At 42.0% G+C, this 17,584-nt stretch overlaps 2 protein-coding genes across 2 annotated transcripts in view; one reads left to right on the top strand and one right to left on the bottom strand.

Annotated features, from left to right (window-relative positions):
* LOC133662056 (uncharacterized) overlaps positions 1-17,584 on the top strand; it is a 268,044-nt gene that overhangs the window by 248,237 nt on the left and 2,223 nt on the right. Inside the window, exons 2-5 of the mRNA XM_062065715.1 lie at positions 14,794-15,086; positions 16,143-16,253; positions 16,374-16,488; positions 16,665-17,503. Of these exons, the coding sequence (XP_061921699.1) occupies positions 14,925-15,086; positions 16,143-16,253; positions 16,374-16,488; positions 16,665-17,503 (1,227 nt within the window). The 5' untranslated portion in view covers positions 14,794-14,924. The remainder of the gene's footprint in view (positions 1-14,793; positions 15,087-16,142; positions 16,254-16,373; positions 16,489-16,664; positions 17,504-17,584) is intronic.
* On the bottom strand, positions 1,703-8,564 carry LOC133661271 (carbohydrate sulfotransferase 12-like). Its single transcript, XM_062064411.1, has 5 exons — positions 8,555-8,564; positions 8,198-8,373; positions 6,880-7,023; positions 2,032-2,336; positions 1,703-1,949 (listed from the first exon to the last, which is right to left on the bottom strand). The coding sequence occupies exons 1-5, from the start codon at positions 8,562-8,564 to the stop codon at positions 1,703-1,705; spliced, it is 882 nt and encodes a 293-aa protein (XP_061920395.1).

The raw sequence follows: 17,584 nt of genomic DNA, 5'->3' as shown, positions 1-17,584 counted from the left end.
TACAAAATGGGTTATTTTCTGGCGCATTTAATAATCAATAAACCTGCATCAGCAATTAAAACATATCTTATGTGGTACTGTCAAAATTAAAATTGCAAAAAACATATTAAACTATTAAAATATCTGAACTCACATTTCATCGCTGGAACAGCTGAGCTAGCTTCCGGGGTTGGCCGACATCGTCTCACAAGATGTAGTTTATTTTTAAATATCCTTCTTGAAAATGGCCTTGCAAATATATGTGTTGTCTTGTCTAATGATAAAAGATGCAGACGAGGCGTGTTGGCTGAGTTCTTAAAGTTTACTCCACAGTGTGCTCATCAAAAACTTCCCACTACCAGCATGTCTACATTCAACAACCTTTTGGCCTACAAAAATAAATGGGAGTGATACCTCCCACATCTAATACACAATCTTCACAGCATACCTTCAATTCAATAAGATGACAAAACATTATAGTTAATATTTGTTATTTGGACACTGATAAAGTTTGCAGTTAAACGAAGGATGAGTGACTATCCATCCCAGTAAACAAACTACAGACTTTATAAACAAATTGTGGCAATGTTCACGACTCATCACCTGCTGCATGTTTCCTCACCTCAGTAACTCTCAGTCACAGCTGATGGACGCTGTGATGAGAAGAAAAAAGCAACATCAAGTGGTTTTCTTCTTTGCTGTATACCTTTAGTGTAAGACAAATGTGTCTGTCTCCAATATTGTCCACACCTGTCGCCATCTTAAACGCACGCCGAGACACCACAGAATTTAAGGGAGGGAAAATGAAGTTGAACCAAGAGCTCGGCTCTGTTTACTCCAAGAGTAAATCTCAGTAGCAAAGTCCGTGTTGTGTTCCACCATGTATTTTCCAAGCCAAAGGACGCTAGTGCGGATGCGGCAGCGGTGCTGTGACTCTTTTCCCAGGAAGTTAAAAGTTAAAGTACCAATGATTGTCACACACACACTAGGTGTGGCGAAATTATTCTCTGCATTTGACCCATCACCCTTGATCACTCCCTGGGAGGTGAGGGGAGCAGTAAGCAGTGTTGCTTAAAATGCATTAATAAATGACGGTTTTTCAGTAATTAAAAATTCAAACGGTATTACCAACCGTCGGGCGGGTAGAAAGGCGGGACGCCCCGCCCCGAGTGGCCCAGCGACTCAAATTAAAAATGTAAACTATTACTAACCGTCTGGAATTTCACTGCGGTTTATCATTATACCGTTTACCGTAAATCCCTACTTGTAAATAAACATTAGCAACAGTCAGTCCCCTGGCATTGCACCGAAGAACTGAAAAATGAGAAGAACTGCTTTACGGTCAGCTCTGCGGCAAATATGAGTGAGGAGATTCCGACTGGTGTGCTCGCTGGCAAATTTCACTTCAAAATACATCCTGACTGAACTTTAGATAAAACTGTTGCCACGTTTTGTGCAAATAAATGATGCACATAAAAGTAAAACGTTTAAAATACGTTCCTGTATGAAATTCTGACAGTTAAATTTCATGTGTGTCAAAATGCAAAAGTGTAAATAATCTGATTTAAATAGTGTATTTGTTTGGCATCACTAGTTTTAATGTAATCGGAAGTTATCTATAAAGGTGTGAACCAAATTAGGATTACTACATTGGTGGATGACTGTGCTCCATGTTGAACGTCCTCAAGAGTTTACCAAGTAGCTCCCAAAAAAGGCTCCACCTCTATTGTGTGATGTTGAGTAAAGTGTAAGGTGGATCGTAGCCAAACAGCTCATAGTCCTTCTGATAGAGCTCGTAAAGCTTCCTCCTGTCCTCCAGGGGCACTTCTTTAAACCACTTCGACAATGTTGCAGGGGACGTCATATTTTGGTAGGCCGGGGGAAACTTGATGAGCTTCTCCATGTTCAAGGACGTTAGCAGTTCCAGGGCGTCTTCATCAAGCGTCTCCTGATGCCCGATAAAGTCGTACCTGAGTAGAACACGTCAACGTTAAACTGGGTTTATTTCTCAGCACTGGAAATGATGGAGAAGATGAAGAATATGTAGCTTACTCGATGTAGCAGGGTTGACACATGAGGTGAATCTGCCTCCAGTGAATGTCAAACAAACGCCTGTTTGTCTGTGGGTCCAGCAGGTGCTGGACAAAATGGTAGAAGGTGGGCTGGATGCCTGACTCAACCGCCTCCTTCACAGTCGGTGGGGTGTCAGACATGTTGCCGTAGCGATGCAGAAGGCCTCGGCTTAAACCTTGGTAATAGTTTTGATTCAACGACAGGAGTTTGTCCCGGAAGGCTGAGATGAGGCGCACAAAGGGTTCACGGACAAACATGAACTTGGTGTAGTGCTTCAACTTGGCCTGCAAGCAAGGTAAGCTATTTGCATCATCTCCATTGTCAATGTGGTTGTGTTCTTGTTACATGCACCTGACGACATTTACTAAATTAGTGGTTCTGAAACACTAGTGGTTCCGCGGGCTCTACCCAGTGGTACGCTAAAGAATCAAATAAACGTAATGTTTAACGTCATTATTAAAAGTGCTGAACTTTATATAAAGTCTGCCGTTCTTAAGCCCAATGTTTTCCTTTTCCTAGTATCGATAAAATAGATCGATTCCTGTTTAAAAACGATCTTGGATCGACAGCTATCTTCCGGAAGGTAAACTTGCCGAGCACAGATCAATATACTTGAACTTTAATATAAATCGATCAATCGTTACACTAATGTTCAGACAAAATTGGCCTATTTAAAATGTAAACACCACATGTCTGCACTACAACTCATCAAAACTAGTACAGGTACTAGAATTACAAATCTTTTAAGGCTCAGATACTAATATGATGACAATGATGCAGCCCATGCATGGTATGAGGAAAAATAGTTCAGAGATTATTGTACATTCAGTAGACAACAGAAGACACTAAAATTACTGCAATGAGCGTGGATCAGAGAGACCACTCTTGCGTTGACCAGCATTCCTCCAATGGGGAATTCAAATTGCTAGTCTCTCCCAGATTCTTTTCATGGCAATAAGCTGATGTTTATATTCAATCAACAGGCAGCAGTTGGTATTTTGTGGTTAAAACTATGGAATGTGTCAGAGTCGGATGATTGTCGATTTTGTTCCAAGGAGTCTGTATCCACCCTCACTCACCCCCTTCTGTTTCTGAAAAAAAGGACTGTGTTAGTCATACTATCACTTTCAGAAACATCTAAGAAAAAGGTCAGCTAATAGTCAAGTAGCGGAGGGCAGGTCATGTTTGAGGTCAATGATTGTCTCTTCAGCCTCTATGGTCCACTGGGGGGTGTTGTTAGGGTAGGGGACCCCTTAGCAATATCACAATTAACTCAAACTCATCTGAACCCTAACTTTTATGTAACTTATTCAATATGGTGAAAGTAACAAAATATGCTTATATTTATATTGTCACCAATACTAGAAAAATACTACCCTTATGGCGGATGCTTTAGCAATAGTATTTTGAAATTTTACCACACCTGGTGGCCCCAATAATTAATTAAGTCAAGATCATGTTGTAGAAAGTTGAATGATGCAGACACGTTTGTTACTGAATACTTTCTATCAGACTTCTGTCTTGACGACTATGTGTATGTAATGAGCAACTATAATTATTTGATATGCTTAAATGTGTAATGTGTCGTTTTAGCTCAGTTGTTGTGTAGCTGCTAGCTCCTCGTAGCCTACAGGTGTCTAAAGTGCAACCCATAGTTATGTGTTTAACATAACCATGGGCTAAACCTAAACAATTGAAAATGTGGTATTTGGGTGTCGGTGTAATGTGTGGCAGCTACGCCGTGTCTTATCATTGGACCTAAGTTCTTTGGTTTTGTAGGCGAGACAGAGAGCAAGGGAACAATGTGGACACTATTGTGTCCATCTTATACCATGCTAGCTGTTGCAAAGATAGGTCAACATGAGCAGCCACACCTTGAGTTCCAACATATATAAATAATCATAGCATATGGCGAGTCGGGTGGCAGTACACACGGAAGCATCTCAGTCAGTCAGGGTTTTCACTGTTAGAGCAGATGGATGTCAGCCATTCCTGTTGTTTCAGGCTGTGGTATGAGCTCATGGAGGAGTCTTGGTAGTGGTGTCGCAGCTGGGTGGTTGAGCCGTCAGGTAACACCAGGAATGTTCCTTCTTTGCGATTTGAATGTCAGGGTACAGTCTGTAAAGGAGGTCCAGCAATCTGAACCGGAAGTGGTTTAGTGACAGGTAACCTTCTTGTGACCCCAGCGAAGCCTTCGACCTTTAAAGAGGAAGCACACAGTTTTTTTGGTACCTCTGCATTCAGAATCGAATGGGTGGCTGATAAAATTGTCCGTTGACACTCATGTCCAGCAGGGGTCCTGTCGGTACTTCCTGCTGCGGCTCCTGATGTGGACGTCCTCTTACACGCCTTCGTGTTCGTTTGTTGGCACGACGGAACCTTTCCTGTTCGGAAATGTTCGTACAGTCACGACTCCAGTGACCAGGCTGGTCACAGCCGAAACAGTGTCTACCCCAGACTGGCTTTGAAGCATCGTGTTGTCCACCACCTGAGTCCAACCGCACGTCTGTTGAGGATTCTTTCCTCCACCTGTTGGAACTCAAAAGCAAGGTCACCCACTGCTGAATATACCCTAGCTGATCTTTGACCTTTTGGTTCTTTTAACCTTTTATCTTCAGCGATCTGTAATTTAAGTAGTCGTTTCCTTGTTGCTCTGTCATTAGCCCTATTTTGCATGGGATGAATAAAATGTCCTGCCATATATTGTTTTTGGCACCGTGTATATCAGGGTTAACTTTGTCCAAAGTGTTTGGCCAAAGGTTCCCTCCCGGAGGTACAGGTGGGAAAGCAGAGCAACAATGGCTTGCATGTATGCATCGGCAAGAGACTTATATTGTAGTATGTCCAAAGTGTTAATGTCATGTGTCAAAAATGTCTGCCGGAGAAAATGGTCAGACGTGTACAAGGGGTTAATTTTCGGAGGCAGGATTAATCTTAGAGGGGGCGTGTTAATACCTCCTTCTCTTGTCACTGGAGTAGGGGGCAGTGGCTTAGTCAAAGTCTGGGCGGGTCATTTGAATTGTCTTGCGCATGCGCGGCAGACAAAAAACAATCAGTCTCTTCTGACATATTTGTCTCATTAATCATCGGTTCTTTTGCTGCATTTCGTTTTTCCACGTAATCCACGCTTACTTTTATCATACGCCAAACTCTTAAATTCTCGAGCACCAACCTTGCTCCTTTTACTCTATCTCTGCGCGTTCCATTTTTACCAGCGCACACACACACACACACGCACACAAGCACTCAGCAACACACACACACACACACGCACACGCTAGCACTCCCGCACACACACACACACAAGAGCATGCGTAAGCACTCCCGCACACACACACTCACACTCAGCAGCACACTCTCTGCGTTTCACTTTACCATAAAACTTACAGTTACTTTTTTATTTTTATTTTTTATTTTATTTTACCAGACGTTTGAGTTCACGACTTTTCGAGTATTGTAAACTCCCTCTTAACTCTTTCAAGGAACGTTCTCTTTTTTTCTTTCTTTTTTTTCTTTTTAAACTCTACCTGCTAATTACATTGTCGACAACCGTCCATTCAAGCGTTCAACAGTAATGATTCATCACATTCCTCCCCCGCTGCCATCACATTTCTGTTTGTCACACTCCAAGGCCATTGTGTCTATATTTTCTTAATTTTAGTGTCCTATTATTGTCACTGGGATCTTGCAACCCGGGAGTCTTTATTGTACCTCTTACAAATGGCCTCCAGCCTTTTCTTTACGTTTCAGTGCCCTATTATCGTCACTGGGATCTTGCAACCCAAACTCATTAAGGGACGACCAAATTCCCAGGGTAAGCTACACCCAACTATTAGTTCACTCGTCAATGAAACTGCCCGTCACGGTAATCGAGACACAATGGCCTGAGTTGACCACTTATTTACAATTCTAATGCAATGGCAGGCTCGGCAAAAATGCAATCAATCTATCAAAATCACCTCTCTGTGCCAGGGATTACAAAACAGTGTTTGACTTACAGACTTCTGGACAGACTCCTAACGCAGATTTTATCTAAAAAGAAAGGTTCTGCTTACCTTGAATTGGCCAATTGAGTCCGTCCAGAAGATTGCAAGAAGTCATCAATCAACAGCGTGCCATCTCGGACGAAGCCCCCAAATTGTTGCGTTGACCAGCATTCCTCCAATGGGGAATTCAAATTGCTAGTCTCTCCCAGATTCTTTTCATGGCAATAAGCTGATGTTTATATTCAATCAACAGGCAGCAGTTGGTATTTTGTGGTTTATTCTCCAAGCTTAGAGGACAAACGTGAGACCAATCCAGCACACCAGCGTTCCCCAGCCCGGTCCAGATCGGTCTCCCCTCCAACCCCCGGAAGTCCCGTGATCTTCCCTCTGTCCCTCGCCCCCACTCCCTTTGTTTAGACTACTCCGAGTTATCTCTACTCTGACACATTCCAATCTAGAAGGCCAACACCTATGAGACTCAAAAGAAGGAAGAATACTAGCTATTCTTTATATGACTATAGGAGTTTAGAAAGAAGTAACACTTAAATATGGATATGATTCTGAGCTGCTTCCCACAGTAACAAAAATTGTGGGAACTTAAACCAGTGTTGGGAGGATTTCTTTCTGAGTGTTCTGAGCTCCTGTTTCAATATGGGGTTATGCCACAGCAGACATCATGATGCATTTTGTATACTACTAATTAGGGTTGAAACTAAATTCAACGGTGCTCCTGCTGGTTGAATTTAAGTTGTGCACTCCATTTGAATTTGATTGCAGTTGAAAAGCTTCAGTGAACGGAATGACATGAACCCTTCCCACGACATGTGAACTGAATGCTCACCTCCATCTCGACTTTCGAGAAGCTGGCAAGGCTACGCAGATTTTTTTTATCGTGGGCCTTTGTGCGAGATATGCTCATGAGATCAGGGTAGGGCTCGCCTTCTTTTAGTGCATTCATGAACCTCTTCCAATTAGTGCATGCCACCTGGAGAAAGGAAGAAGATAAACTACAGCATACTTTTAGCACCAACATGATAATCATCTTGTTTAGCTGATCAGGGTTTTGCATGTCAAATCTTACTGTGGCAACAGGAGGTGGAGGTACGTAAAACTGAATTCAATTGGCGGTAACAAACAAACATGTGTGACCACATACCTGACTTCCGATGTAGCCTAATGGGGCGTTCACACATTGCCAGTTTGGTTGCTGGCTCATTGCGTTTCTCAATGATGACGGAAAGCTTTTTTCAACAAGTTTTAAACAAGCATCAAAAAGCAGCGCAGAGGCCACAAAAAAGTGCCATAGGCTCTTGTTTGCGCAGCCCCGAAGGGCCGACTCCCGCATACCCATACTTGCCAACCTTGAGGCCTTCGAATTCGGGAAATTTGGGGGGGGGGGGTTGATGGTAGCGGGGGTGTATATTGTCGCCCGGAAGAGTTAGGGATGCAAGGGATTCTGGGTATTTGTTCTGTTGTGTTTATGTTGTGTTACGGTGCGGATGTTCTCCCGAAATGTGTTTGTCATTCTTGTTTGGTGTGGGTTCACACTGTGGCACATATCTGTAACAGTGTTAAAGTTGTTTATACGGTCACCCTCAGTGTGACCTGTATGGCTGTTGATCAAGCATGTCTTGCAGTCACGTTCGTGTGTATGCAGACGCCGCATACAACATGTGACTGGGCCGGCACGCTGTTTGTATGGTGAAAAAGCGGACGCGTCGACAGGTTGTGGAGGACGCTAAAGGCAGTGCCATCACGGCACGCCCTTAATATTGTTGTCCGGGTGAAAATCGGGAGAAATTCGGGAGAATGGTTGCCCCGGGAGATTTTCGGGAGGGGCACTGAAATTCGGGAGTCTCCCGGAAAAATCGGGAGGGTTGGCAAGTATGCGCATACCTCTCTGACCTTCTAAAACACTACCACCCATTCTGCTTCCTCCCATTTTGTGACTCCAAACGTTTAACTCCCATTACTAAATCCAAGCACCCTCTGGAACGCTTTTCCATCACATTTCTGTGCCTCTAAATCACTACAATCATTCATCTGGGCACACACTTCTTACTACTAAACTAGGGGGACTGCATCTCGCCTGCTACATTAGCACCACCTCTTTGATAGAATAGTTGATCATGTTGGTGTGTTGTTCGTGTGCCCCTCACCTTATTTATAAAGCAGTAAATGACGCCATGTTCATCATCGACAAGGAGTTGATGTAGCACTGTTTTGATACGTTTGTCCGAGCTTTCCTTATCTTGGGGAAAGGCCTCCATGTTTTCTCTGCAGGCGTCTCTCAGCACCGTCTTCCTCAGCTCCTGCTCGCGGACCACCCTCCCTACTGGGAACCATGTACACACACATGAGAGCAAAGAGTGCTATATTTAGGGATCATGCCAAAGCAAGTACTGCTATGTCAATCCAGATGTCACCGGCAAAAGGCAACACAAATAAAAAGTCAGGTGGACCTTGTTTGTCTCATACAATTATGTGTGCAAAAATGAAAAGTCCAACATTCATACCTGTTGACATGTCCCCATGGTAATAGAATACCATCACACATAGGTATGTCACCAAAGTAAGCAGCGGCAAGACATGTCTATTAGATATCCTTGTTGACAGCTTATTACATGTCATCCTGTTAGGGAAGAAAAATGAGTTAAACCTACATAGCATACATTTTTTGTCCAGTACTTTTATTATAACACAGTTGCAGGACTCACCTTACAGCGTTGTCACCTGCCAGCATGTCGCTAACTTTGTGATCTCATTACCAGCCACAGTCTCACAAAAAGAAATATTACAGACACAATCAAAAGTCAACCTGACAGCTTTCCTGGGCTGACGCCCATTGGCCTCTCTAAGGAAGGTAGCTATTGGCTGTCCTACAATTAGCTAGAAGTCATTACATGTTGTCATAGCTTCGTTTGCAAAATTAATTGCAATGGGCGCTGTAAAAGAGAGGAATAACGTGGGGAGAGATAAAACGGCAATTTGAAAGTTTTTTTGTTTTCTTTAAATCAATTTTGTTGTGCATTTTTAAATGTTAGAGTATTAAATTTGATCAGAAGACTTGAGGGTTGTGACATCCACAAACAATCCTAAATTGGCTCATTAACATGAACAATGGGATTGGAACCAAGTTGTGAAACGTTTTGTCTTTTATTTTTATTTATCGCTGTGTTTCACACGGATGCAAACACAAGCCCCTTCTTTGTTACGCCACTGAGTGAGACGGCGAACAGGCACAGAGGGAGGGCCGCAGTAGAGTACACATTCAGTTATTTATCTGACGTACAGGTATCACTTTTTTATGGAGTATTAGTATGTTTTTTTTTTAGGAATAATACAACTCAAGGTAGCTTAATTTACACACGCACATTTAATTTGCATTCTGTACGCTCAAGGGTGTCGGTCTGTGCCCTCACTGCTCTGACTGCAGCTGGGACTGCTGCACGAGGCTGCTGTGAATCTGAAGACCTGCGAGTGCTTAGCGATTGCGGAGAGGCTCACCTTTCATGTCTGCAAAACATCCAAAATAATCACTAGATTTGTCGCTCATCTCTTTTGACAAAAAGAGACTATGCAACCTCTCAGCCTTGGGCCCTCACATGAAATTAATGTGGCCCTGGTGGTCAATATTTTATTTGTGTGAGATGGTCAAGTATGTGATGGACATTTGTAATGAAATCAGAGAGAACTTGTCTCGCGATTTGTTGGACTTTTTGGCTGCAATTATTGCAAAGCGGAAGAGCAGGTTAGGATAATGGAGGGAGCTATGATTTGTGTAATTACATGTTATTACACAATTAGCAGAGCAGTTTAAGCAGTATTCTGACCCACCCTAAAAGAGGGATGAGGCCTACCATATTCTTTAAAGTACCAGTAGAATGGAAAAACTGTCAAGACTTGGTCTATGGCGTGGTTTGTTCTCCCGAGGTGCAAATGATTTGGACCGGATGTGGCTTGGAGGTAGGTACATGATTTAATATAATGACAATAAAAAGGAATAAACAAAAAGCGCGCACAAAGGCGGAAGTACAAAACTTGGCTATAAACACAAAACTTTCACAAAGGCAGAAACTATGAACAATGAAACAAAAACACTAACTGTGGCATTAATAAACAAAAACTTACTTGGCATGGAAGCTATGAAACAAGCAGCGTGAACTGAGCATGAAACAGAGTGGCAGGAGTGTGATGTCGCCAGGGGGACTTCCTGGCAACAATCGGTTTAAATAATAGTGACATGATTAGTGAAAACAGGTGCGTGACTCACAACATGAAACAGGTGCGTGACATGACGATGTGAACCAGGTGAAACTAATGGTTGCTATTGTGACAAACAAAAGTGCACAAAAAGTCCAAAAACAAAACCGAACATGACTAAAACAAAACATGATCACACAGACATGACAAAAACAAGTTGACTTTATATGCTTAATTTTGTTTCACTGTATCCATTTAACCATATACATTCGTATTTCCAATCCGCAAAGTATGTGAAAATACCGTCTAAACATCACAAAATGCCACAATTTCAGATAGCCATTTTAAATATTCTGCTCCGAATGTCTTCTGAAATTTCCGTAGATTCAGGGTGTTGCGTCTGACCAGTCTTCCTCCAAGGGAATAAAAGTCACTGGTCAATCCCAAGTTCTTTCAGATGACATATATGTTGAGTAAGAAGGACCATCAAGACAGAATAGGAATATCATCAAGTTTTACTAAAGCTTTAGGAGACCAGCCTTACAATGCGGTAATACCAGCATCTAGAAGCGGTCTGAAAATCCAACGGGAAGAGACAACTCATTGAATACGAAAACAGCCCCCACCCTGCCCAGAAAGGAACACCGCCTCTTTGTTCTAATACAGATGAGGTAAGAAGGAAGCATGTCATACTCCCAACACACATTCCAACACCTTCAAGGTAAGGCACACAGTTTACTTGCGGACATAAGATACAAGAACAAAGTGTACACATGGGAAAATATTAGCTGCTTTAAACATGACTATGAAAAAAGAAAGAACTCTTAAAAATATATACATTCTCCACAAGGGTCAGATGACGTCACGATGGGAACACTTCTGCCCTCTGTCACACTGGAAATGTGCAACTATTAGTTGGAGATGTGCTGTCTATCATTGACAATCCCTTTGTAAGACAAGAACACATGTCTGTTTTTTTCATGCATTTTAAGTCGTAAATAAATAGATAAAAAGTTTACTAACAATTGAGTCAATGGGGGCTCTCTATTCCGCCCAAAAAGCCTTCTAAATAACCAATCAGAAACCCGGCAACAATACTCTATTTACATATCATGACCTGAAATTTAAATTGTTAATAGTAATACCAGCGCTGGGAGAGTGAACCAAGCTGTCTAAAGTCAGTTTAGTTTAGTTTAGTCTTTATTTGAATGGACAATGCACAGAAACATTAAGCTCAAAGACAGATATGGTCTGTACTAGATTATAGCTAAATAGCTAATTTCCATCTGCAGTCCCTGGCTACCTAAATTAAAGGGATACAGAAATCATCCAATAAAATTATGACAATAAAATCATACACAAGTATTAAGAAAAAAGTCATAAAATGCCCTTTCATGGACACAAACTTAATATACAATACAACAGCACCTCATTTACATCATCACACAAAGACAATACATGCTCTTGTTCACATCTGGGTACGCTACACTGCCCCCTGGTGGAGGCTCGTGTGTTTCTAGTTGTCACAGCAGATGTAAACTGGACAAAGTGCTTAAGTGGTGCTGGTGCAGTGTTATTTAGGATTCGATGGGCCATTCGTATTGATACTAATCTTTGAATGTTAGCTAAATTTAACAAGTTTAGTATCCGTCTCTGATCACCTGAAGTGCAGAAATGACCGTTAGATTGGTGATGGCGTGGGGCAGTTTTCGCCACAGGATTCCACCCTCTACAGGTTGGTAGAAACAGGTACTGACCCATCGGGCACTTCAGGGTGTCATCATCATTTCTACCAAATAAGATCATGATCTGATTTTGTGGAGCAGAGTTAACCTTTTGTGTTTTGTGGCGAACCATCAGAGCAATGTTTGACGTCATGCCACGCCCACATCTTATGGCATAGGCAAAATTTGTTTGCAACATATCATCACTTCTATGTGTACTATCTGTAATTTTAACTGCGACTCATTTGGTACAAATCCCTAGGAGGAGTTCGTTAAAGTAGGCCCCCTTTTTTTCGCCAAAAAATGTAAAACATAAACCAAGATGGTCGATTTCCTGTTTGTTTTCAGGAATGGGTTCCTGAGACTTTTATGTGCGTCCAATCATGATAGACGTCTCCTGCAATTTTCCTGTCGATACGTGAAACTGGTAGGAGGTGCTAATGTTTTCTAATTTTAAAGGTGGCCATTTTTGAAATTTCATTTTTCAGGACCCCAAAAATATAACAATTTTTGAAATACCTGAAGCGTCTGCGAAATATGCGGAACTTTTCGTCTATGTTAAGGGCCTTGAAAAGGTGTCCAAACGAATAGAAGAAAAATCCAGCAATTTCAATAGGGCCCTTGCTGTGCTCTACATCGCCCCTACGGGGCTTGCCTCGCTGTTCGGGCCCTAACTACCAAACATAGCTGCGGGCCGGGGACGGAAGTGTAGTCATTGTGGTAAAGAGGGCTTCATTTGCATCTAACGACTGCGCCTCTCAAAACGAAAACATTTTTAGAAGCAAAGAAAGGTCTTTACAGCAAAATCCATGCAATAATTTTGACCAAATAACCATTATTACATGTTATGTTGAACAAAGTGAAGTGTTTTAAAAATATAAAAAAAAAATCATGATATGACCCCTTTAAAAAGGAACTGCACTTTTTTGGGGGAAATTTGTTCACAATCAGAAACAAGAACACATGTCATTTTTCGGGGGTGGGGGTTAAAGATGATTTAAAAAAAACGCTTGGACGATGCGACAAATGGGAGTCACCGTTGTAGCCTTCTAAATTAACTTCAAAACCCTCCATCAACATTTTATACACACGCTGCAAGTATACTGTATATATACCGTATTTTTCGGACTATAAATCGCTCCGAAGTATAAATCGCACCGGCCGAAAATGCATAATAAAGAAGCAAAAAAACATATATATAAGTCGCACTTGAGTCCAAGTCGCATTTTTAGGGGAAATTTATTTGATAAAACCCAACACCAAGAATAGACATTTGAAAGGCAATTTAAAATAAATAAAGAATAGTGAACAACAGGCTGAATAAGTGTACGTTATATGACGCATAAATAACCAACTGAAAATGTGCCTGGTATGTTAACGTAACATATTATGGTAAGAGTCATTCAAATAACTATAACATATAGAACATGCTATACGTTTACCAAACAATCTGTTGCACCCCCGGCCAAACTATGAAAAAAACTGCGACTTATAGTCCGAAAAATACGGTATATATATATACATATATATAATGTAGTAACAGACACGTTCATTACAATATGTAATATGTAGAATATTTACCGTAGGCTGACCATACGTCCTCTTTTCCCCGGACATGTCCTCTTTTGCGGGGGTGTCCGGGCGGGGTTTCTTGAATGCCTCAAATGTCCGGCATTTTGAGTTAGGGTTGCGTGTATTTTCAATGTACATCTTGTGTAGGGATCGGCAACCCCTAACAACTTAATTAAGGGCGTGCCGTGATGGCACTGCATATATTATCCTCTATTACTTTCACAAACAGCGTGCCAGCCCGGCCTCATGTTGTATGAAGCTTTAAGTTGCACACGTGGGAGACAGCAAGGCATACTTGGTCAACAGCCACACAGCTTTCACTGACGGTGTCCAAATAAAACAACTTTAACACTGTTACGTTACAAATATGCGCCACACTGTGAACCCACACCAAAAAAGAATGACAAATACATTTCTGGAGAACCTCCGCACCGTAACACAACATAAACACAACACAACAAATACCCAGAATCCCGTGACGCCATACCTAACGCTCTAACCTCAACCGACGCACGGAGGGAGGGGGGGGGGGGTGATGTGTGGGGGGGTTTGGTGCTAGCGGGGGCGTATAATGTAGACTGGGAGAGTTAGGGCTGCATGGGATTCTGGGTATTTGTTGTGTTGTGTTTATGTTGTGTTACGGTGCTGAGGTTCTCCAGAAATGTATTTGTCATTCATTTTGGTGTGGGTTCACAGTGTGGCGCATATTTGTAACTCAACAGTGTTAAAGTTGTTTTATACGTGCACCGTCAGTGTTGGCTGCTGACCAAGTAAGCTTTGCTGTCGTATTCGTGTGCACGCAGAAGATGCATTCAACATGTGGCCGAGCAGATACGCTGTTTAAAGGCCTACTGAAACCCACTACTACCGACCACGCAGTCTGATAGTTTATATATCAATGATGAAATCTTAACATTGCAACACATGCCAATACGGCCGGGTTAACTTATAAAGTGACATTTAAAATTTCCCGGGAAATATCCGGCTGAAACGTCGCGGTATGATGACGTATGCGCGTGACGAAGGCAGTTGAACGCGTCATCTTGGAATAGGTCCCTCCCAATTTAAACAGCTCTGTTTTAATCGCTAATTTCCACAGTATTCAGGACATCTGTGTTGGTGAATCTTTTGGAAATTTGTTCAATTAACAATGGAGACTGCAAAAAAGAGAGTTGTAGGGAAGCGGTGTGTTGCTGCTGGATGTAGCAACACAAACCAAAACACAACCGGTGTTTCATTGTTTCTTTTCCCAAAAGATGGCGGCCAAGCTTTACTATGGAACAAAGAAGTCAAGCGAACACGGTTGGATTGGACGACACATACGAAGTACAGTGTATTATGCAGCGAACATTTCGAAAGATCATGTTTCGAAGAGGGTCCCTTGCGAATGGCAGAAATGGGAATCAGCACTCGTCGACTCGTGCTGAAGAAAGGTGCGAAGCCAAGTATTTTCGATAGACCACGGACAAGTCCGGAGCACCCGACCCCCTCCACAAGCGGACAGACTGTGCACATGAGGTCTGCATTTGCCAAAAGGGAAAGGAAGAGGGTAAGAATCTTGATTTCCAGTTTTCATAGTCAGACTACACTGTTCCAATATCCATTTCTTTGTTCTCAATTGTTGAAACCCCCCCCACCTCCACACCCCGGATTGTAAATAATGTAAATAATTCAATGTGATTATCTTGTGTGATGACTGTATTATGATGATAGTATATATATGATAGTATATATCTGTATCATGAATCAATTTAAGTGGACCCCGACTTAAACAAGTTGAAAAACTTATTGGGGTGTTACCATTTAGTGGTCAATTGTACGGAATATGTACTTCACTGTGCAACCTACTAATAAAAGTCTCAATCAATCAACCAAAACTAACACACACAGTCATAGACTACTCCAGTGGTTCTCAACCTTTTTTCAGTGATTTTCCCCTGTGAACATTTTTTTAATTCAAGTACCCCCTAATCAGAGCAAAGCATTTTTGGTTGAAAAAAAGAAAAAAAATACAGCACTATGTCATCAGTTTCTGATTTATTAAATTGTATAACAGTGCAAGATATTGCTCATTTGTAGTGGTCTTTCTTGAACTATTTGGAAAAAAAGATATAAAAATAACTAAAAACTTGTTGAAAAATAAACAAGTGATTCAATTATAAATAAAGTTTTCTACACATAGAAGTAATCATCAACTTAAAGTGCCCTCTTTGGGGATTGTAATAGAGATCCATCTGGATTCATTAACTTAATTCTAAACATTTATTTTGTTGAAGTATTATTCAATAAATATATTTATAAAGGATTTTTGAATTGTTGCTATTTTTATAATATTTAAAAAAAATCTCTCGTACCCCTTGGCATACCTTCAAGTATCCCCAAGGGTACGCGTACCCCCATTTGAGAACCACTGGACTACTCCATGAACAATGAAATAAATTAACAATAAAATAGTCTACATATAATTATTGCTTCAAGTTCTAGTCAAGTTCTTCTGCAGTATAAAGTATCGTACATTTACTGACATTACTGTCAATAGTGTCAATACTGTCAATAGATTACAATAGACAATAATATAAAGTATTGTACATTTGTACATTTACAGACAATAGATCAGATCATGGACAGTACGACTACGGCATCAGTGGCGGATGCGGTGGATGAACCAATGGCAATGGCACTAGATTTGCCTGATGAGGAGGGCGATCAAGATCAGGTTCGATTTGTTTTCCTAATCAATGTTCAAATGGATTACAGTTCAAGCCCAATCCAAAAGTATTCATAATTAATGTAAATGAGGTATCCATATTACATGTAGCTGTTTCTCCATTTCCAGGGAAATACAAGAGAACAAGGATGCCAGACGGACTGGGTACCGATTGGGACAGCACCAACAGCAATGACCAGTAGCAAGAGCACCCAAACAGGGAAAATACATCATAGATCAAAGGGTATGTCTATTTCGGTGACGAACATGATTCTGCACATCACAGTACACATTGCACGCTGCCTGTGCAGAGTAGAGTAGACAGATAAATTAGGTGATTCAAAGACAATAATTATTATGTGATTCTAGTTTAATTTTAACAGATTATATAAAACAACTTGTGCTTGATTTTATTGCTAGGACACCAGGTGACCCCAGACATCCTCGAGAGGGTTAGAGCTCGGCCGGCCAGGGTTAGTGAAGTCCCATTGTCAAGTGTAGCAGCTCCATCTGACAGCCCCGAGATGCAGACTAACATAGCAGCTCCAGGTGCGTCTGGAATGCAAGCCAAGCTACGACCACCTCCTGCATTGTTTGATGAAGGACCAGCATCAAGTCCCACTGCGCCTTTTGTTAGTGGTTCTTCCGATGACAGCTATGTGCCGAGTGAGTCAACGACATCGGATCCGTGTCAATCTGACGGGTCGCCAGATCGCCCATGTACTCACCAGATGCGTGAAGAGGGCTGCCACAAGGAACCGAAGTACATCATCTTTGAGTCGTGCCTCCAGAGTCTCGTCAAGTGGTGTCACTGTCCAGTCTGTGGCAGCCAGGACATAAGCCCTTCTTGGGATTCGAACGGTACACAGCTGACCATGACTCTTCAATGTGCATCATGTGACCAGAGGAGTAGTTGGAGCAGCCAGCCAAACATTGGCCCTTATGCCGCGGGCAACATCCTGCTGTCTGCTGGCATCCTCTTCGCTGGGGCATCTTCTGGCAAGGTGTTGCAAGTGCTGAACAGCATCGGAGTGGTCACGTATGTGAAGAGGACATTTTTCAACCACCAGGAGCTCATCCTGCAGCCAGCCATAAAAAAGGTGTGGGAGGAACAGCAACGGACGCACCTCACCATGCTGCAGGTGGAAGGCCGACCCCTCGTCCTTGGTGGTGATGGGCGAGCAGACAGCGCCAAGTTCGGTACCTACACCACAATGGAGCTTGTGGCCAATGTGGTTCTCGACCTTCAGGTTGTACATGTACGACCATATAATCTCACTAAAACACTAGTAACACAATAAGCAGATAAGGGATTTTCCAGAATTATCCTAGTAAATTTG

The sequence above is a fragment of the Entelurus aequoreus genome, linkage group LG12, assembly GCF_033978785.1.
Source record: "Entelurus aequoreus isolate RoL-2023_Sb linkage group LG12, RoL_Eaeq_v1.1, whole genome shotgun sequence".
Classification (NCBI taxonomy): domain Eukaryota; kingdom Metazoa; phylum Chordata; class Actinopteri; order Syngnathiformes; family Syngnathidae; genus Entelurus; species Entelurus aequoreus.
Note: the sequence above shows the minus strand (reverse complement) of the source record. Positions and strands in the feature narration are given on the sequence as shown.